The sequence below is a fragment of the Bemisia tabaci genome, chromosome 2 (genome assembly GCF_918797505.1).
Source record: "Bemisia tabaci chromosome 2, PGI_BMITA_v3".
NCBI classification, from domain to species: Eukaryota; Metazoa; Arthropoda; class Insecta; order Hemiptera; family Aleyrodidae; genus Bemisia; species Bemisia tabaci.
The window spans coordinates 7,111,532-7,135,480 of record NC_092794.1 but is presented as its reverse complement, the minus strand read 5'-3'; the positions used below and the strand labels follow the sequence as shown (position 1 = coordinate 7,135,480).

Here is a 23,949-nt window from a genome sequence, read left to right as displayed (position 1 = left end):
TCAGCAAACTTGTTGCTCCTTTCAATGGTCTTTGGAGTAAGATCAGTTCCTTCCGGGAAAAGAAGCAGCTGAAAAAAGGAGAATGCTGTGAAAGAGAGAGGGTATTCATTTTCTCAAAAATGCTCAGCCTGAAAATTTTTATGGATGGTGCGGCATTGCAAAACAAAACGTAATAATTGAGGGTGCAATACCTGTTTGTCAAACAATAAAAGAGTGTTGCTTTTCTTTCATGCTCATTGGAGCGACTAGGTCATTAAGGAGGAGAGGAGGAGAAAATGCAGAGGATCTGTTCAAGAAAAAATTTGTTTAACAGACTAATACAGATAATTCTTGAAGTGCTTGGATAAAAGAATTAAAATGGTACCATGATGAGGTATGAATTGTTTTCTCTTCAAATTTTGACAAGAATAACACATCACATGACACGAGGTTCTGAGAATCAACTCCTCAACAAAATATACTTAATTGTTTACCTATGATTAAAATTGGCTGAGAGGCAAAAATACATAAGACCAAAACTTGTAAAATCAAAATTTTATTTGATCTGTGTTAGAAACACTTGTCAGTAAATCGTTTAGGAGTTGATTTCCCAAGTGCTCGTTGTAGGAATCAATCCCTACGCAAGATCTTGAAGAGAAAACATGTGACTTTTTTTTTCAGATGTTGTCTAGTAGTCTTGTATGAAAATGCGTAAAGGATGCTGACAAATATTAGAAAGCAGACGTATTTCTGTTAAATATTTTGCTATAAATACGTTTCTGCCAGGAGCAGCATTATGTCAGATTTAATTTGGAAACACTCAGTAATTACCTCAATGCAATTAACTTACTTGAAAAGTATTCCCGATGCTTCTGTAATAATCTAAGTGTTCTGCCAACACTTTTTGATCCTTTGCCCAGTCCCTATGGATGAAAAGATATCCAGCCATTTGCATAGTCCAACCTGCAAAGAAAAATATGTGGCTCAATAAAAAGAGTATCGAGGTGATGAATGATGATTTAGCATTTATTGAGAGGCATTAATTAAGTATACCAAAGAAAGAACAAATTAATGCAATAGACATTTTTACAAAAGGTCAAAAGCTGAAATTCTGCCATGCTGAGGAGGAACACCGTATGAACATTCAAAAGTTGTCAAATTTCCTCTGATAAAACGTTCATTTTTGAGGAGAGTTCTGAATATTTTCTCTTGAAATTTTAGGATAATTAAGGACACCGCACCAAGAACAGCCTATAACTGGAAACCGCGTTTTGAGAAATAAGCATTTAAAGTTTTGTTTTTGATGTACTGCGCAGACTTTTCTATGCAGGTACCCTGTTTTGGTGTTTTTGGGTGACCTAACCCTTCTTTTGAAGGATGCCGGGTAGATTTTGCAATACATTCTCCTAAAAAGTCGCGTTTTCCGAGTTATGTGATTGCCGACTTTCACCGTCGATTCACTTTGATACAAGTTTTATTCAAAGTAACCAATGCCTTCATTTACGTCATTTCCCAATAATCTCCTTCATCTACTTATGGAGGTTTCAAGTTATTTCCCAATTTGACCTCTGCATTTAAAAAAATAACGTTGAGGCGGAGATTTTCAGACACCGTGAACGAGATAATTATGTGATTACGGACTTACGCCGTCGAATTACGAATTAAAATGAAATGAAGATTAAAAATAAGCGGATGATTACTCAGTTCGGATTAGATGTTAGATGTTAAAACAATAACAATGTTTTTGTTGTTTGAAGATTCCATGACGTACTAACTTTTAATTTTGCCTCCTAACTGTTCAAGATTCTACCCCGGAGAGCGCGCGTTGTTTAAAAATGCGGCGCTACGGCACGAGTTATGTGTTATTGGAATTAACGCCGAGATATGTGTTTTGAGTTCTACGTCTCAAGGTGACTTCCAGATTTTTTTCGACTGAAATATTTTGGTAGCAGGTAAAGGGCATCTACTACACTTCATTTCTGCAGCTAACTCAATACCGCCAAAAATCGAGTATGTGATTGCCGACTTACACCGTCGAAATTTCACAAAAAACTGACCTAAAAATTTCAATTTCCAGTTCTGCTACATCATTTAAAATTTTTTATCAGCCATAACATACATACATACATATAGGTCGCTTTACAGCAGTCCCTCGCGCTCTACGACCCCTAACCTCCACTGCTCTCTTTCAAACCACAAATCTTGGGGGATTGAGCACCTTAACATTTCCGCTTCAATCCCTTCCCTCCAACCTTTCATTGGGCGCCCTCTGCGTCTTCTCCCAGGAGGAACCCAGTCAAGGACCTTCTTCGGCAACCTGTCTCCTGCCATTCTCTGGACATGACCATACCAAATGAGTTGTTTTGTCATAATGTCATGTACGATAACATTACGATAACATCAGCCATAACATTCAATGTAATTTCTTGACAGAATCTTTGTTTCCTCAAAATTTAAAATCACAAAAATGTTGGTTACCACCTTTCTTCTAGAGTCCCTTTATACCCAGAGTTACGACAACTCACTTTTGGTTGGGCCAGGATTGGGCTGAAAGTGGCCTAAAAAAAAATCCAATTCTGATTGGTTCTCGCTCATGGAGGCCGAAACGAGTGCACCAAGATGGCGGTACCTCGAATGTGGACAAGAATAATGAAAATATTACCTAATTGTGGTTTATCAAGAGTAAATTGTTATTTCCATAGGTCCAAAATGAAAATAGATTAAGAAATTATTCACAAACCAATCTCATTTTCTTTTTAATTGATCACTTTGTTGATGTTGTTGTTTTTGTGTGACAGACATCGCAGGATTCCTGATCCTTATCCCTCAATATCGTTCGTTTGGGTGCACTCGTTTCGGCTTCCATGGCCAGCCAAGAACGGCTGCCAGTCAGCTGATAATCGAGTTGTCGTAACTCTGGGTATAAAGGGACTCTACTTTCTTCTATGAAGGCTTCAATTGAACGATAACAGAGGAATCATCGTCAGATTAAAATTTTGTTAAGACATATATATAGTAAGTGATACCCAACTGCAAAAAATGATGCATTAGAACTATCCTGAGGTGATGGGATGGAATATTTTTCCAGGGTAAGAGAGGCAGGGCAGTGGCAATTCTCAATAGTTGGCAACACTGCTTTTTCGTCCATTTGAATGTATGTAAAACAATTGATTCTTGACAAGACCTAAAGTCGATATGTTTAATGGATTCAAATAGAGGAAAAACAGTATTGCCAACTTGCAAAATCGCCACTGGCGCAGAGTAATATTCCAACTTGGTCTTCCATCTTTTAAATGAAACACTTAGTGAGTGAAAAATAAAGCGATTGTGTTTCCATAAGCAAATTTTCTGTTAACCGAACACAGCTCTTTCAATATTTAATGAGTTAGTGGCACTCATTTTTTTTTTTGGAATTTCTCTCCTGACAAAAACAAAAGAAGGAGAAAAAAAGACCAGGTAAACGAAATGGTACAACTGGCTTATTTCTTTTTCCTTGCTCATGAAAAGTTTTCAGTACTATGCAAGAAAAGATGTATTGAATTGATGAATAAATGATACTTAAACATTTTTCACATTTCTGAATTTAATAATAAAATAAAATAAATTACCGGGCCCTGGAACATTCCTGATTGGGGCTTTTAAGATCACTTTTAATGAGTGTGATGGAGGCTGCGATGCATAATAAATGCCTGCCCAGAAGAAATTCCAGTCACATCTTGTTCGGTGATTCATTATTAAGAGAGACTTTTCATGCGGTCTAATATAATCTCCAGACAAGACTATTTTTGTTCCATTGAGCAGTTGCATTAATGCCTGAAAAACGTAATGGATAAAAAAAAGGAGCTTAGAATGTTTGCAATCGTCTAAAACTGAAAGAATGTAAAAATTATAAAAGTTTTAGTTAAGATTTAACTTACACTTGCGTGACCGTTTTTGTCATATAATCGTTTCAGCATGCCAATTATGTGTATTGCCTTACAAGGGAAAGAGACGTTATTGATATACTACGGCCATTGGCGAAATTTCCTGATGAATAGAATTCATATCATAAGGAGTATCATCAAAACTTGTTTGAGCCTGATTTTACCTCTCACAGGCTTGCTCTTTGAAGATTTTAGGTCTCAATGAGCTTTCTCTCAGCATAGTGAAGTCTCCTGGCTTTCTGCTTTCAGCCTCAAGAAATCATGAAAAACATACTGAGATTGACATGTAGCTGTAGGGGGCAAGCGCACTTGTACACCATTCAATGATAAAATAGTGAAATAAAAGTCAGTATCAGCACCTCACAGTCAAACGTGTCAACATTACATCAAATCCAGCCGTCCTAGTTTATGTTGAACAGAAATTCTCATCGCCAATGGAAGAGCTTATTTATTCCATTTTTCCCTTTCTGAATTTAAATTTATTCACTTCCTTCAAATCTTTCATAAAGTATATTCCGCTACAATTAAACAAAATACGTAGGCATAGTTTCCATCTTTTTTCCAGAAATCTTAGAGCAAGCAGTGCTTGCCTTGCTTACCTGGACTGCACGTCACTGGAATCAACCCACACCCTTTTCTTAGTGATATTTTAGTTTATTTCATTCATTTATTTTTTATTTGATAAATTTCATGGCAAATTTAAAATTTTTTTTTTGGAATTACATAATCCAGCAACCATGAGCAAAAGGCTAGTGTCAGTGGCGTGGCGTGCTTTGCAATATATCGATTGTTATGCCATTTAATCCTGTGGAAACGGATCGATAAACAGGGTGTTCGCAGCGAACGCCTTAATAGTGGATTCTTTACCATAGGTTTAAATGGCATAACAATCGATATATAGCAGTTCACGCCACGCTACTGGCTAGTGTGGTGGCTATCTATTTGGTATCTATGGCAATTCATTAATACCTCTATAAATATCTGTACATCATAAAAGTAACAATAGCCAAGGAGCGAAACCCTTGTTACTTCATTGCAATGTTGCAAAATTTCCACTTTTGTTTTACTCTTCTGAAGAGAAACAAGTCAATTTTATACCTAGAAATTTTCATGGGCAATTCCTCCACCAGGGGGTAAATCAATGGAGATTTCAAGAAATTATGTAGACTAGTTTTCCCCAAAAATAATAAAGAATGACAAGAAGTCTGCAACATTGCAAACAGAATGGTTTATGGTCTATGGTTTATGGTTTATGGTTTATGGTTATGGTGTATGGTTTTGCACTTTGGCCATTGATATTCTCACACACGTAACAAGGAGCCTTGGTCATAACATTGACATTTTGTCATTGAAGTTAAGTGCTGTAAAGCCTGACATTAATTATTTGCTACTTACGGTTGGATACATTTCCCAGGCTGATATAATAATATCAATGAGGCGCTGGTACAATTTTGGAGAGAGCAGCAATATTGGAACGATTGGGCAACATATGAGCAAGAATCCACTGTGAATGCTCCCGAGCCAAAGCGACATAAACAAGAATCCCTTCATATAATTCCTCATATTTCCTGTAACCAGAGGATCAATCCAGTTATTTTGCTTGAGCAAACATTTAAAGGAATGACAGAGTTTTTAAAACGATTAACTCCTGTTTAGTTGCAGGAAGTCTCTGAGCAACTGAAAAATCTACAGACTGATAGCATGAATGCATTTTCTCTCCGGAATTCAGCTTGCTAGTTGGGCGAGCTTGGAGGTAATACATCAGGCAGATTGATTGCAGTTCAAAATTGTAGTATCAAGCTAATAAGTAACAGAGGACTTTATGCATGAATTTTATATAAATTGAAAAGTTTGAAGAGATAATGATGGGATTAAACTGCAGAAAAAATATCGCATTGCCAGCCAAATATCAAATGAAATAGTTCTATTGTGTCCTAAATCTTTTCCAACTTATCCAAGCTGTGTGGTTTTACATGTTAAAAATGACTTATCAATTTCAAGAGTCAGGATAATCATTGTAATAATGGCCATGGACTCAAAGTTTGCTACATTTCAGACTTATTTGATGTGATAAAACACAAGTCTGATCACAACTCCAACCTGTCATAAATCACCTTGAATGCAAAATTTGGTGTATCAAATGAGGCATTTATCAGTAAAAAGGCGTATGAGACTTCCAATGCTACTGTGATTGTGCAACATAGTTTTCTAGTTGTAAGTAACATGTCCGACAGTTCAGCTATGAATTTTTCCCTGAATCTACGCCAAGTTTTTCTTCAGTATTTTAAGGAGGTAAGTTGACTGTGAATGAATTTCATCTGCCACACATGCTGTAAAATATTGCACAATCTTGGCAGCATTGCAAGCCTCATACACCGTTTTACCGAAAAAGTCCTCAAATGTTGAAGAGGAATTGAGATACATTTTCGCATTAGTGCTCTTCGGTTAATTGAGGTTTTACTATATTGCACTGATAATTGAAAATTCAGGATGAAAATGTCCAGTGTAATCTGCAGTGATGGGTTAAGGTGAATCCAGGCTTGAAACTTCGCGATTTGGCCACCACGTCGCGCTGCTCAGAATAGCCGTATATATTTGCCAAAATAATAAAAACCGTAATACTTGTTCAAGATTGGGGATCCAGGGGATATACCAACATACTTGAAGAACACTCAGTAAAAAAATCTTCCCAAAATTCCCAAAAATAAAGTCGTAACTACGGCGGAAAGTAATTCCCATTGCGACAATAGGAGAGATAGAGACAGAACATGAGGGATTCGGTTGCGCGCTCGGCCGCCGCAGCTGAGCTGAAAGTTTCAGCCGTACTTTCTCTGAGATTGTAATTCTAATTGCCAATATTTTTGGCTGAAAAAATCAAGCAAAAAATAATCTATATCTTGTGGACCTGCTTTTTGTAATATGAACAATATTATTTCAGTAATCGTTGAAGGAAAGTGAAATTCTCAGTGGTGACTGGTGGCGCTATCTCTTATCTTGAATTATCCCTAATCGAACCCTGGATTCACCTTCAGTATATTGAATGAAATAAGTATTCAAAATTTTGGTATCTGTCATCTGTGCCCAGATGCTTTAGCAACTAAAGGTGATAGGTTGACTCAAGGTTAGGTTTTGAATTTTTACTTTATAATTCGTTGATCACTTTTGCAGCAGTAAAAGTATGAAAGTAGGAAGTCGTAAATTTGTTTGAGAAATAAAATAACGAGCTGAGCAGCATTCTTTAGCAAAAGAATCATCGAAAATATGAAAATACTTACGTTTCCTTTTTGGACGGTTGCTCCGATTTGATTCACAGAACAGAGTAGGAAAATTCACACGAGAAGAATCACAAGTGACCACATTTTGAATGATCAGAATGGGATTCAGATTTAAAAAAAACTGGTCTTGTCATTACGTGCTCCTTAGTCCTTGGCATGATCTAATGGCATTCATCAATAAAATATGCTACATCATAATTTCTTTCCATACTACCGATTTGCAATTACAATTGAAACCATGAATTATTCAAGGGAAACGCTTTTGACACACCGATCAACCTTGCCAAAATGTCTAAAACTCCAATAACTCTGATTCTGAGAAATACTAATACATTAAAAAAAAAGTAAAGAGTGAGAGTGAGGTTAGTATTTAGTATTGAGTGAATATGTAAATATTGATGAATTGAGGAGTTCTGATTGGTGCACGAAAATCCACTGCGCGTCGACCTTGATTTTGTGCCGCGCTCAACACTGATTGGTCGTTGTATTTCGATGGGACATTTGCGCGGGCAGTGTAGGAGTTTTTCCGCTCTTTCCGATGCGAGTATTAGTCCAGTCAATTTAGGTCTAAATAAGGGTCATCTGGGAAAATCCATAAATAGAAGGTTTTTTTGCGGAAACATGTTGCATTAGGCTATCAGAACAGCATATCAAAAGTTTACCGAAATCGGCTGTCCGCTAAGGCCGCCATCTTGAAAAAAGGGGGCGGGGGGGGGGGGGCCAAAATATGCCGCCGGCGACCGGTTTTTTGCTTATATCTTGAAAAATATCAATTCCGCGGAAAAATTTCAAAGAACCTTTTAAAAAGATCATAAAATTTCCTATTAGAAACACTATACATTTATCAAATTGCGACTTCTGGTTCGTGAGATATGGTGGTAGTTTCCTGCGGCCAGGAAAGTCCAATCTTGCGAGAAATCGCGTTTTTTCAACAAAATCTGTAATTATCCTAAAACCGGCGAGTTTGAGGCAAAAAAGTGTTCTCGCCGGAATGAAAGAGCATAAAATTTCCATGGTAACAATGCTTATGAATTCACTAGGGGGTCCGCCCCCGGAGCGCTATGCGGTCCGAACCAACGGCGGCTACTACGCGGTGAGGCTCGGCTTGGCCGCGCCATGAATCGTTGCGGTCCAAGATGAACCGGCTTCACTTTTTTGGTAGATTTACCGCGAGGGTAAGTCATAATATCCATTCAAATATGTGCTAATTTCCTTTCATCTTGAACCCCCCCCCCCCCCTCCCCCTTTAGGTCATGCATGTTGTATATTCTATATCTATATCTTCTATATCAAATGCAGTTTTTTACGAGGTATCGGTCACTAATATTTTTTTTGTATGGATTTTTCCATACTAGCGAGAACCTCATTTGAGGAGAGTTGGGTGTGGGTAAAGAGTCTTCTATATCTTCTATATCTTCTCTTCTATATCTATATTATACAGCTACAAGCAAAATCTTGGAAGCACTATTTCTGACGAACTACCGGACCGATAAGGATGATCTTTACATGTATGTCATCTAGCTGTAATAGCTGTATACCTAGATGTGCAAAAAATTATGAAACCCCGAACTTTCAATGTTGTAGAGCTTTTAAAGCTCATGTCACTTACGTCCAATGTTAATAGCGTGAGAGATATGTCGTTTCCGCTAGAAACGTCGAGGTGTGGGATTCTACCTGAGTGAGTCGAATAAATAATAAAACAATGGAAAAGCTTGTGTAGCAGGGCTCCTCATTCCGAGAGTTGAGGAGCGGTGCATCGCTTAGGGTTCAAGGTTCAAGGTCGAAGGTATAGGTAAGGTTTTTATTCAATTTTTCCTCATTCCTCCGGCTTCGATTAGGGCATTGGTCAATAGACTTGATTGCTGAATTTCTATTCATATTTATAGCAGATACTAAGTGAGAAGGCAGGCGCTGCGGGGAAGTATCGCATAAACTGTGCGTTTATGCGTCTCCCGCTATCATCCCAATAAGTTAATAAAAGTCAGCAACTGCTTACTTCTTCTTCATCATATTTCGGACGATGGAACGTAACCCAATTCCAATGTTGCAAAATTATTCAAACCATTCAATTTCTCACAAGAATTTTCCAAAAATGTATACAAATTATGCATGAAATTACATAATTTGTATTATATTAATCTGACATACCGATACATTTTGGCAAACGCCATCATCAAACGCACATACCTATACTACAGTTAACAAAACACAGTAATAAAAAACCAAAATTATGTATATAGCTTGAGAAAGAGACGAGATGTGAGAAGGAAACGACAATTAAAAAGGATAAAAATTTAAAGCAATTAAAAGTTTGTGATTTCACGCATCTAGACTAATTTTTTTGTCAAGTCATAGTTAATAGTTGAAATAATGCAGAAATTCAAGAAAAATAACTTTCCCTCCACTGTGAAAGTAAACTTCGTGCTGCAGCATTTAAACGTCACCGTGGCTTACCATCAATGGACATCGTACTTTTCTACTTTTCTACTCCTGCGTTAAAGTCCCCATGTGATAGACTCGGAACGGTGCGGTGCTGTGTAACACAATGGTTACAAACCGTAGACCCTACACTGCCGTGCTATAGAGAAACGCCGTATGAACCTTCAAGCGTTGCCACATTTCCTTTGATAAAACACGAATTTCCTAGTAGAAGTATGAATATTTTTCTTCCAATTTCTCAAATAATTTTGTTCCCAATTTAACCTAAAGCTCCAGAAATCTCAAAGAAAAATCTTCATAACTTTCCTCAAAAATAAACCTTACATCGAAGAAAATTTGGCAACTTTCGGATGTTCATACGGCGTTCTTATTTTGCACGGCAGTATACCACACAGACTTATGACATCACTTTGGCCTATCATACATGACGAGTAGAAATTCAAAACCTGGCGAGCGTAAGCAGGTTATTGCTAAAATATGCATGTTGCTCCTCAGCGTAAAGTGTCCCGTTTTCATTGGATTTCCATCAGGAAATTTTCTCTAAATTTGGTCTATTAGAAACTGATGCCCCATTATAGGCACCTGATGGCAGTTACCAGGTATTTAATTTCTGCTCTCCGTGTAAAAAAGAAAATTCACACTTCTTCAGCTTCGTGTTGCTCTCACCTGAAAATTTCAGTTTCGTATGGTTCAATAAAAAGATTCTCAGGTTTTGACGTCAGCCAGAAGCCATACTGCTGTGCTAAGGAAGAACGCCGTATAAACCCTCAGGCGTTGCCAAATTTCCTCCGCGAGATCACGAATTTTTGGGAAAATGTTTAAATATTTTTCTCCCAAATTTTCAGATAATTTTGTTCGCAATTTCTCCTAAAGTCCCTGAAATGTCAAGGAAAAATATTCATAACTTTCTTCTTTACTAAACGTTTTATCGGAGGACATTTGGCACCTCTCGAATATTCATACGGCGTTTTTCCTCAGCACGGCAGTATAAAGCACAAATCGTAAAAGGAACGGGGAAACAATTTTTGAAAAGCTCGTTTCCACACCACCTTAGGATAGTCCGATCAGGTAAATGATACGGTGCTGCTCCTGGAGGTAGAGCTTTAGGCGCGCTTTTTTTAACGTGGTATCGCCATGAGCCCTAATCCACGGGGGGGGGGGGGGGGAATAAAGTACTTACCAATGCTGACGCAGCTCCATGCTTCCTCTGCTCCATGCCATTTTTCATTCTGCTAAAAAGCAGCTCTGCTCGGAAGACGGAAGTAGTGCCCGCTAAAACTGCTTAACGATTATAACCCTTATTTACAAATGAGGAGATATTAAACGGTATCTTACCTTCGGTTGCGGGAGCGGCAGCTGCACCTGAAACAGAAAAAAAAAAAAAAAAAAAAAAAAAAAAAAAAAAAAAAAAATTCGACGATCCCGGTACGATGATCCTGGTACGATGATCCCGGTACGACGATCCCGTTACGATGACGGCCTCCCCCAACCCCGGCTTCAGGCCCCTCCGGCCCCCAGGTTCCTTTCCCACCTCCTCCCTTTTTTTTTTTTTTTTTTTTTCCACTCGTGGCTTGCTGAGATCCTCCGGGGCGTTACGCCCCGGAGCCGCCGTCGCCGGCAGGGGCGCCCGCCGGGACCCCATAAGGGTCCGCTGGGCGCCCCCACCCCCGACCCCCCGCGAGGGGGGAAAAAGCCCCCCCTTGCGGGGGGGCAAAGACCCCCCTCGCGGGGGGTCGGGGGCAGGGACGCCCAACGGACCCACGGGGTCCCGGCGGGCGCCCCTGCCGGCGACGGCGGACCCCGGGACGTAACGCCCCGGAGGATCTCAGCAAGCCAGTCGCGAAAAAAAAAAAAAAAAAAAAAAAAATCCTACTCCTCCCCCCGTGATTCTACTCCGCGGCCCCTCCCCCCTTGGAAACCCTACTCCGCGATCCTACTTAAACCCCACGGACATCCCCCCCTCTCCCCGGGAACCCCCCTTAGGAAACCCTACCCCGCGATGCCGCACCCAACCCTACGGACCCCCCTCTCCCCGGGACTCTCCCCCCTGGGAATCCTAGTTTCGCGATACTTCCCAACCCTACGAACCCCCCTTCCCTGGGAACCTCCCCCCTCAGCGATCCCTCCCCCCAAGCCCGAATCTTCAGCCGCATCTGAAACAAACAAGGCAAATCATGAATTATTAGTATGATTAGCAACAGGTGACAAAACTGGCTTCTACATTTCTATCTAATCCCTCATCCACGTAGTTAAAAGTTCTGTTCTATGATCATTAGTGGCATGGCGTGAATTGCGATATATCGATTTTTATGCCATTTAAACCTATGGAAAATGAACGATAAACAGGGTGTTCCCAGCGGACACCTTAATAATAGATTCTTTACCATAGGTTTAAATGGCATAACAATCGATATATCGCAATTCACGCCACGCCACTGATTATTACGCTGGACTTATAAATGCTAAAGGGAACTTTTTGCATGCAACATACTTCCTTTTAGCGTGCATAGGTCCATGATCCATTTGTCCATTTATCTCTTGTCAAAATTTTAGTCAAGGCACCATGCCAAAATTTAGATATCAAAGTTTAGGTATTACCTTTTCAAATTTAAAATGCAGTTCCGTGATGCTTTTGGACTATATCATGCAGCATTAATTGCAGAAAGGTGGGAAAATAGTGCTGGGTCCACACTATTTTGTGAGGGAAACGAGGCCAAATAGAACTTTTGATTTCTATTTTTTCGAACTTTTTGGCCTTGTTTTCCCAGCAAAATTGTGTGGACGCAGCACTATTGTACCATTTGGCTTATCTACTACCTATTTTATTATTAATCACTATTGTACCAACCCCGGCTTTTTGTACATACCGTCCCCTTCTGATGTAAGGGCACATCTCAATTTCCATGTGAGCTCTATTTCGCATATAAAACCATGCTTTCTGAGGCTCATACGGAAATTGCGGTACTCCCTTACGTCAGATAAGCGACAATGCGTCCGGGCTACGTGGGTTTATGGTTTTGTTTCTCTCGTTAATTTCAAGTTTGCATTCAGCTGTAGAGTAACTGAACTGTATAACGCAAAAAGAAACTAATATTTCTGGCTCATTTAGAAAAATTCATGGCATTTATGTCTATGCTACAATAAACCGAAAATGATAATTCCTTTCTACATGATTCAGTCCAATTACTTTCAGTTGAATGCGGTATTGTTCGATAGTAGGTATCACACGAGAACTATGCATAACTTATAGGAATTGCAAATACTTTTTATCTCTTTCAGCAACTGAGGGCATTTAAGTTATGGATACGATAGAACAAATAGGTACACATTTTGGAGGGCACTACTTCCGTCTTCAATGGCTCATCATGCGGAGCATTTTCTTCGTTTTTTGCAGACCTGAAACAAACTAAGAATAAAAAAAAAGAAAGATTAGTTGGAGCTTAACCTAACTTGAAAATAAAAAGTTTAGTGGAAGATTTATTTTAAATAGAAGTTGTGTTTTTACATAAAGAAATTTGATAAATATTTTTGTTTGTTTGAATACTATCTCTTTTCTGTTGTTTTTAATATGATGATCCTTCGGGCTTTTTGTTTATGTAAAATCAATTTGATGAAGCTGATACCCATCTCTTATTCTAATACAAAATTAATTATTTATTTGGAATGTAATGTAGCTAATTTCTACTTTTGTCTTTTCTTTCGCTATTTGTTATGACGTAGCTTGGCTGCGGGCCGATTGTTGAAATTGAAAGATAAGGCGATAGACAAAGAAGACATAGGGAGTATGGAGCTATCCTATTGGTTGAAACGGGTGGTTCCTTTAGACGAAGGGAGAAAATAATGGACTAATTATCGGGTCCCTCGTAGGTTGCTGTTACTTAGTCTATTACCTACCTCTTTTGTCCAATGCAACCGCCCGCTATCACCAATAGGATCCCTCTATATTTCTTTTGTCTTCTTTGGCTATAGCTTTGTCTATCAATTTCAATAATCGGCCCGCTGACAGAAGGGCGTAACTACAGATTGAGATGAGCCCGGAAAAGCATTGAATTGTGTGGAAGACAGGGTTCATTGCAAAGTGTAGCTACGCCCTTATGTCAGGTAGGCGACGATGTGAGCTACTAATAAAAATCATTTTAAAGTGATTATAAATGATAAAAAAGTGATAAGTAATTAGAAACGACTCAGTGTTTCCTGCTTAATCATGCGAAAATCTATGTTAATATTTGCAACACTAAATATAATTAATGTGAAATTCAATGATCAAATGCGAGTGAAACAGCTTCCGCTGTGAGCGCTTCGTTTCTTGCCGATCTGAAAAAAAAGATAAACAAAAGAAAATTAGGTAGTTTGAGGTTTACGGAATATAAAACCGAAACTAAGCTGAACAGTTTGAAAAACTGTTTTTCCTACTGGTCTGAAACTATGCAAATAGAGGAAAAGTAGTTTAAAGTATACAAGAAAAAACGCTAAATAAAACAAGGTGAAACAATTTTGGAGGGTATGGATTCGATCGACATGAATCGATCGAAAAATGAAAACGTGAATCGATCAACGTGAATCGATCGACGTAAATCGATCGACATGAATCGATCGACACAGATTCGATCGACAAATTATTAAAAAACCGGTGTAGACTCGATCGACATGAATCGATCGAAAAATGACAACGTGAATCGATCGACCTGAATCAATCGACACCGATTCGATCGACAGTTAATTTAAAAACACCCGTGTCGATTCGATCGACATGAATGGATCGAAAAATAAAAACGTGAATCGATCGACATTGATTCGATCGACAAAATTCGGCTTCGACTCATGGCTTTTGTCGATCGATTCACGGGTTTGTCGATCGATTCAAGGGTTTGTCGATCGATTCACGGTTGTCGATTGAATCGGTGTCGATCGATTCACGTTTTTATTTTTCGATCCATTCATGTCGATCGAATCGATATGGGCGTTTTTAAATTAACTGTCGATCGAATCAGTGTCGATTGATTCATGTCGATCGATTCACGTTTTCATTTTTCGATTGATTCATGTCGATCGAGTCAACACTGGTTTTTTAATAATTTGTCGATCGATTCACGTTTTCATTTTTTGATCATACCCTCCAACAATTTTTACTATGTTCGTTCCATATTCATCTGATAAAAAAATAAATGAAAGTAAAACACAGAGAGCAAAACTAGTGTCTTATTCGAGAGAGTAATAAAAACGCAGTCGATCAATTTTCCTTGTGATTAAAATGCTGAAAATTATCTAACCGCATCTCTCGTCAATTCAGAAAAGATACATACAAATGAGAAAGAAAAGCTGACGTGAAGCTTTTGAGGAGGGGGAAAAAATCTGGCTTAAGAAAAAAGTTTAACAGTTAACAGTCTTTACAGTTTAGGAACTTTATTTTAGATTTAAATTAAATGTTTTTGATTTCAAAAATTTTAACTTTTACATTTTAGAATGAAAATTTTTACTTTTTAAATTTTATAATTTTTATTTTTCAATTTGATTTTTATGTTAATGTTTTACATCATTTCTTCCATTTTTCAGACTCAATAGATCAATAGTGTACATATACTATAAATATTGTAGTAGTAGGCATATAGTGAGTAGTATGGTAGGTAAATAAGTATAGTAAGTACAGTAAGTAAGTAAGTAAGTATAGTATAAGTAGTAGTAAGTATATAGTTGCGGTAGTGATAATATATATGTATTATTGACCTATTGAGTATGAATAAATTGGAAAAATGATATGTAGCATTAAGATAAAAATAAAATTGAAAACCAAAAATTTTAAAATTTATAAAGTAAAAACTGGAATCTAAAATTTACAATATAAAAATTTGCAATTAAAAAATTAAAAAATAAATTTTTGAATTGTAGAGCATATAAATTTTAAACTATAAATTTTCTTGCAGTAGAAGTTGAGAATAGGCTATTATACGCAGTGTACTCACGGATTAGAACCTGTAGTGTAAGCGACCACTACAACACAACACAACACCACACAACACTACCGACTGACCGACCGACTGACCCACTGACCTGCTCACCCATGAAATTACTTCGCTTGCTGAAACCAAACTGACTGAAATTTAGGGTTGGGTTTGCCCTTTTATAATCTCGTAAACTGTTGGCCTGAAGCCACCACAAACAATCCCACCCCCCACCCCCTGGCTGACCCCTCTCGCAATGAGGATGTATTCCAGAAACTTCTTCATTATTTTCCAATGGCGAAAAATCCGAGCTTTGCGGGATTTCAGGAAGGGGTGCATTCCATCACTTTCGGATGCGGCCAGGCAGGGTCCTTTGTTTCACTGAGATGGATGATGGACCTTACGCGTCACTGTAATCAGGACATGGAAATCCCCTGTTTTGTTTCTTTGGCGGTCCGGTCAAGAAACCTCCGGGCTGCAAAACAATGGGAGAGGGGGGGATCGTAAACAGGAAAAAGAACACGGAAATAAATTATTTCGGAAACACATCCGTTACAGTGAAAAAGCAAAAAAATACTGAACTACAAAGAGAGAGAGGGAGCGGGTGGCAAAGTCCAGAGAAAGTCTCTAAGTGGGTCGAATTTTGGAAAAAGGAAACGTCGCAATTACAGTGTTGTAAAAAGATTGCTTCTTCATAATTATCAAAGAAATCTCCCAGAATAACAAATGGACTACATTTTGCAATTTGGAACTATAAATTCTAGCTCAGTTTAAAAACAATGTATGTGCCATTAGTTTCCCAATGCATATGAGTGTTTTTTCATATGAGCCAAAATTTATAGTTCCAAATTGCAAAATGCAGTCCAAATAGTTCTGGCTTCTCACGAAACAATTGTTAGTTTTGAAGGAAAATACTAAAGGTAAGTTCTAACACTGTACATAGATTATAAAAAATTTTAAACGTACAGAAGAAGGTGCACGATCTTGAAAACACTGTAATCGCGCTGGTTCCTTTTTGCTAAATGCCATCCAAGTGAATTGCGTAGTTCCACAAACAAAAGCGGTGCGTATCACGCTAATATTAATATTATGTCTTGGTGAGGTATGGTATGAATATTTTTCCTTGAAATATTTAGATAGTTTTGATGAAATTGCGATTAAAATTCATAAACAAATTTGGGGGGTCCACAAATTCCCCGCGAAATTCCCGTTTTATTTTTTTTTTTTTTTTTTTTTTTTTTTTTAAAAGAAATTTTATTTAAATATATCGTAACTACTACAAGTGTTTCTTGTATCTATCTACGTGGCTTAAAACTAAAACTTAACAAACTGCATTAATTTTATATGTTAACGTTAGATAATACTATGATTATCTAAAAGAACAGGAATTGTAAATTCTCTGCCTTCTTTCTTAAATGTATTATAACATAAAGGTTTTTAGTTTAATGGTTTTGCATTCTTCCTTTCACCCTCATTCACACTCCATTCACACTCTCACTCATACCTTACAGACTACTTAAATCTTGATGGGAGTTCAAAGGTCTCCCACCTTTTTAACCTTTTCACAGGTATTGTACTATCTAAAAGGTTTAAAGCCTCTACATTGATATGCTTTTCAATACGACATTCATATCTCTTCGTTGTCTCAGCAATTACTTGTCTAACCGTGGGTACCTCTAATTCTCTCCTTATGTCTTCGTTCCTTACGAGCCATGGTACTCCAATAATTTCTCGTAGAACCAATAATTTCTCGTAGAACCTTCGACTGGAAGTTCCCGTTTTATCTCACAAATTTTGGCAACGTCCGAGGGCTCATAGGACGTTCTTTCGCAATATAGAGTTCGGACTGACGGGATTTGAGTGTTGACTTCAAACATTTTTACTGCCGATTGATTTTTCTGGCTATCGATGAGAGGTATTCTACAGCAGGGCCCGCTCTCCCTAGATCAGGGTGTCTACAGGTCCGGAAAACCCGGAGATTACTCTTTTTTAGGGTGACTCCAGTGGCGTGGCGTGCTTTGCGATACATCGATTGTTATGCCATTTAAACCTTTGGAAAATGATCGATGAACAGGGTGTTCGCTACGAACACCTTAATAATCGATTCTTTACCATACGTTTAAATTGCAAAACAATCGATACATCGCAATTCACGCCACGCCACTGCGTGGCTCGGAAGCAATCGTAATGCGTGTTTTTTTAAAGACAGATTGGAAAGTATGCAATCTCTTGCGCACTAATTCTTTGTCTTGCATCAACGCACGTTTTGCTTTCCTTCTCAATCGTTAAAGTCTCCTAGTAATTCTGTCGCGCTAAGGAAGAACGCCGCATGAGCATTCGAAACTTGCCAAATTTCCTTCAGTAAAATGTTCATTTTTGAGAAAAGTTATGAACACTTTTCCTTGAAATTTTCAGGAGCTTTAGGTGAAATTGCTAACAACATAATCTGGAAAAATTGGGAGAAAAATATTCATACATTTACTAGGAAATTCGTGTTTTATCAAAGGAAATATGGGATCGCCTGAAGGTTCATACGGCGTTTTTCCATAGCACGCATCGCATCGCTAGCAGTATAGGATCTATGGTTTGTAACCATTGTGTTACACTGCACCGTTCCGAGTCTATCACAAGGGGACTTTAACGCAGGAGTAGAAAATCAGAAAAGCAGGAAACTTTAGGTGAAATTGCAAACAACATAATCTGAAAAATTGAAAGAAAAATATATAAGTTTACCAGGAAATTCGTGTTTTATAAATGAAAATTTGGCAACGCCTGAAGGTTCATACGGTGTTTCTCCTTTGCACGGCAGAATTTGCCATGGAAGATTCGGATGAACACCGGCTACAAATAGGCGGATTTTCATCAAGTTCGACACAATTTCATTTCTGTCGATCGTATTAAAAAATTTCCATCGGAAGTTCCAATCTTATTATACTTTTAATTTTAAATCATCACAATTTGTTCAGCTTGAACTAAAACTCAACTTAAAACTGTGCCCAAAAATAGGGCAAAAATTCCAAATCTGTGGTGAGCGCCATCAGGCATTCCTAGGATCGGGCAACCGATCTTCTCGTTTATCAGGAATCTAGTGGTTGAATTGAAATTAATTTTTTTTTCTTTATTCAAAATATAGAGAACTACAAAGTATTAACTCTATTTGCTATAACTAAAAATTAAAATAAGACCAAAATTTAGTTCGGATCTTTCGATAAGAATTCCTTGCAGAAGTCTGAACTTTGATAAATATTTTGTATTTAAGTAGAAACTACCGAGAGAACTGAGCACGAGGATACTTTTGGCTCATAGATTGATTACCTAATTACTGAGATACAAAAAAATGATTTAATCCGCTGAATTACATGTGTTGAAATAGGAAATCAAGTTCAGCGAATATTGTATAACACAATGTCTAAAAGGTAGTAGCACTGAATATATTGGCATGTAGGGTGTAGCCAAGTGCTAGAGATAATATTACAATTTTATAAAAAAAACACTTACATAAACTTTGACCGAGGTTTTTCGAAAGGCGAGCGCTTCATCGTCAGGGTCACAAGGTATATGTCTCAGGCAAATAGTAAAATCAGGCATTTTGTCAAATGCCTAGGCAAATAATCAAATAAATTAACTTAGATTGAAAGGAGGGGTATCGTTAAGGGCCTTTTTTGGGCCCACCCTGAAATTCCTCAACTCCGCGATTTTTTGGTCATTGAAGGTCTATATTTTACGGAATGCATAATGGTTTGGTCATTTTCGATCTATCTCGGGGTCTACCACTGGCATGATCCGAAAAAAATGGCGCAAAACCACCTAAACGCGAATTGTTCTCGATTTTCCCGAATAACATGTGGCAACGCTGAGCCACAGCGGGAGATAAATACATAAATAGATAAAACATGCAAAAAAATCCCTACTAATGTGGCCACTGGGTGTGAAAAATAAAGGTTTCTGAACTTGCGGAATGTTCTTGACGAGGAACAGCCTCCGAATTCTGAAATACTAGGTTTTCCGTGAATTCAGGCAATAAGATATGGCAACACCGGCTTTTTTGGGGGGCTTTGAATCCAAAAAAGTTTTTTGAGGAAGGTTTTGACCACCCACGTCCATTTATTGTCAAAACAATTAAACTCTGGCGTAAGATGAGTCGCTTTTTTAAGCCATTTTAAATAACGATCAAAAACAGGAAAATTCTAAAAAGTCTTTTCTAACAATGAGCGCAAAGTTTGACATCAACGAAAATTGGTCAAAGTGACTCTCTTACATCCCTAATGAACATACTTGAAGGACTTTTTTGTCCTCCGAAGGGATCGGTATGAAACAGCGCGTTGAATGCCGAAAAACAAGCATTTTTCGCCAAAATTGGCCTTCAGACCCATGTTTAGGCCAGCGATAGACCCCGAAATAGATCGAAAATGACCAAACCATTATGTATTCCGTAAAATATAGACCTCCAATGACCAAAAAATCGCGGAGTTGAGGAATTTCAGGGTGGGCCCAAAAAAGGCCCTTAACGATACCCCTCCTTTGGATTGTTTCTCATGGAAGAGATGAAATAAGAACGGAAATTTTGAAACACCGCAATGGAGGTACGTGGTTTCGCACTTCAGTCGGTGCGATACGGACATCCATCAAGTTTCAATAGTTGCATTAATACTGCCATGCTAAGGAAGAACGCCGTATGAGCCTTTAGACGTTGCCAAGTTTCTTCCGATAAAAACCAAAATTACTAAGAACATTGTGAAGAATATTTTCTTAAATTTTCGGACAATTTTGTGCGCAATTTAATTTAATATATCTGAAAATTTCAAGGAAATACATCCATGGATGTTATCAAAAATATATGTTTTATAAAGGGCTATTTGGCAACTCTCGAATGTTCATACGGCGTTCTTCCTTAGCACTGCAGAATAGTCCCCGTCACCGCCGACCAACGCGTCTGTCGATCGAATCAAATATAGGTGGTATGAGCAGGGAGTCGAAACGCCTTCAATTTTTTGAACGCAATACGGACATCCGTCGAGGTTGTATAGTTGTATCAAGGCGCCGTAGCAAACGCGTCCCATTGTTTATCGTTACAGACGAATAGAGAGGAAAGTCATGATGCCTTCAATTTTATACATACATATTTTTGGGCAAAATGAGAGACGACGTTTCTCCATTTGCGACGTTGCAGACTTCCTTAGACATTTTTTTTTTCTTCCGAGAAGCTCGACAACATAAAACTTAAATTCTCCATGATTTTTCGTATTCGATAGCAGAAGATTCGGTTCAAAATTTAAAGTCGTAAATTTGGATTGTTTCTCATGGAAGAGATGAAATAAGAACGGAAATTTTGAAACACCGCAATGGAGATACGTGGTTTCGCACTTCAGTCGGTGCGATACGGACATCCATCAAGTTTAAATAGTTGCATCAAGTCCCCGTCACTGCCGACCAACGCGTCCGTCGATCGAATCAACTACAAGTAGTAGGAGCAGGGAGTCATACAAACAAACAAGACACACAAATAATCTTAAATAATTTAAGTCATGAATTTTGATTTTAATTTCATGTACATTTTTCTTGTAAATGATCTTGTATATGTACAAGAAATTTTTCCTCGCGTAGGTATAGGTACTCGTATATTGAGCCGATGTATTTGAGAGTACAGTTTGTTGCGTGCGACACATTTGAAGGCGTTTCATGTACACAAACACATAGTTTAATAGATGGTTTTTCCTAGCGTTCATTTTTTTCATTTTCATTATTCTTTTAATAGTTTTTTTTTATCTCCTAGCGATATCTTGTCCGTTTCTTGTTCAGAGAGAAAGGGGATACCAATCAAAGATTACCATTTATGATAAAATTTAACGATTCACAAGATATAAGATTGAAATACCTGAGTATCGATTGCACACTAGGCGGGAGGGTAGACAGAAACATTTACCCAAAAATAGTTTAACTTCATCTCACGTTGTCCAATTTTCCTCTCAAGTTTTATTTTTTTAACAAAAATTACGCCTCCGGGCTCTCTTCGAATTTCTGATACGTTACAAAGAATTGATTTACAGCAGTTCAATTCAGATTAAGCCTCGTTTTTGTTCAATCCAATAAGACATATTAGGAACTTTGGCAACGTCTGATGTTGTCAAGACGTTGTTGACGCGACGTTAACTCTGGTTGAAACCACTCGCATGATACAACTGCGCCACTAAATTTTATTGATAGTATCGACGACAGTGTAACTAAAGCTATATTCACTATAATACAGTGTACAATATACCGTATTTAGGTGGTTATTTTCCGGGAGCACTTTGAGATGAAATAGTGTAGGCATAATCACGAGACACAATTTGAGTGTTTGAGACTTTGTTTCAAAATACGTCTGAAAATGCATTTAAAATTCCTCATAATCTGTGTATGTGGAGTACCTAAATTAAAGTTTTCAAGTCAGTATGTCCAAGACAGAGGAATTTACTGGAGAGGGTGAGCGGCAAAGCAGTGGCGTGTCGTGCTTTGCGATAAATCGATTGATCTGCCATTTAAATCTACGATAAAGGATCGATAAACCCAAGGTGTTCGCAACGAACACCTTAATAATCGATTCTTCACCATAGCTTCAAATAGGGAAATATCGATAATGTATCATGCACGCCATGAGGAGCAGGGGTCAACAGGTCTGAAGCTTTGTGGAGTGATAATTAATAATGATTCATATGCGTGGTTAAGCTAAAATGGCAGAATGGATTAAGCCATTAAAAATAGCGAGGGGATTCAAGGCATTAAAGGCTTCTAAGAATATAAGGTTGGAGAGCCATCGCCATGTTAAATGGAGTGCCAGGATCTCTACAGAATATAAAACGAATACTTGATGCAATCAATCGTCAAGGGTACAGTGACCCAGGAGTGCGAATAAGACTGATGGAACATCGAATCTAGGAAGGTATATTGTATGATATTCCTGGAGATGATTTTTGCTCGTGTTGTCTACTGTTAACGCAGCTTAATCATAATCTCAATATTGATCTACGAAATTCATACGTTGCAAATATGAAGGTGAGATTCTACTTGACTGGCAGCTCGGTTTATAGGAAAGTTGTGCGAACAATTAAAGGCTGTCTTAACATGCAAGACATACAAATCTCAAGCGGTGTCAAGTATAGCAACAAAAATTACTCAAAAACTTAAAATAAATGTCTGAAATTCTTGCATGCATTCTACTCCAGTGCTAGTTTTCATTGCACTCTGGCCGGTGAGACTACCAGTCCACGTACCTCGCTTTGCGTCATCGCAGAATTCTTGTCATACTTTATTTTTTGAAATGGAAAACTACTCAACGTCAATTCTTGAAAACTTCCGTGATTTTTCGTCTTTGCCGAAAAAACTTTATGAAAACTTCAAAAAATGATATTGATTTTTTTTCCTTCGAAAAAACATGTTTTGGAGATTTTTAAACACCGCAAACAAGATACGAGGTCTAGTAGTTTCATCATTGTTATGCACTATATATTCGAAATTCTGGAGGAGAGGGTTGCCATTGTCCCCCAAAAAAATAAAAACTTGTAATGAATAAAAAAAAAAAAAAATTTTCTCGCTGCATTCACACTACGATAATCTACGGCCTAGCTCCCCAACTTCACATTCCTTTTCCATCCCTCTCATTCTTGACCTCCTTTACCCACTCATCTCCTTCCCCCTCTTACTATCTAAATAGCGTAATTCCGGACAAAAATCATTAGGAAATGCAAGGTTAAGAGTAAGAAAGGTTGACGTATTAAACGAAAAAAAGTTAGTTTAAAAGAGGAAAATATCACGAGGGGAGGGAATGGAGACACAGAGAGTCTCTCTGTCGTGATAAGGAAAAAGGCCGTGTGAGTTTTCAGGCGTTGCCAAGTTTCCTCAGGCAAATCACTGATTTCCAGGAAAATTTGTGAATATTTTTCCTCCGATTTCTTGGGTAATTTTATTTGTAATTTGATCTTAAGTGTCTGAAAATTTCAAAGAAAAATATTCTTAACTCTCCTCAAAAATAAAAATTTTATCGAAGGAAATTTGGCAACCCCCAAATGTTCATACGGCGTTCTTCCTTAGTACGGCAACTCTCAATAGGAGCCAGGATGACGCCTTTCTCGTCGTCTTTCATATATTATCATTTTTGGCGGAGGTGTTTCAACTCAGCGGCGTCTTTCTGAATGCTCGAGTTTAGAACCGGCCTGCAGAAATTAAGACAGTCAGTGTCTTTGAGTCCCTACAAAAAGGAATGGCCATTTAGATTAAATTACATACCTTTCTCTCCGATTTTTTGCTTTTTCTCCTGCTTCCGCCCGTTTTCTCACACAACGAAGTGAGTTAACTTGCATTAAATTGTCGTATATCTCTGAAATTAGACGTAATTATGTCTGAAGTCTGCCCGGACTC

At 38.0% G+C, this 23,949-nt stretch overlaps 1 protein-coding gene across 1 annotated transcript; it reads right to left on the bottom strand.

Moving 5' to 3' along the window:
• Window positions 1–7,550, bottom strand: LOC109031846 (lysocardiolipin acyltransferase 1; the record flags this gene model as incomplete). Its single annotated transcript, XM_072296631.1, is given in 5 exon segments — window positions 1–68; window positions 830–942; window positions 3,588–3,792; window positions 5,298–5,470; window positions 7,178–7,550. Coding segments are annotated over 4 exon segments (554 nt in total), but the record flags the coding sequence as incomplete, so codon positions are not given.
• Between the last annotated feature and the right edge of the window lie 16,399 nt (window positions 7,551–23,949).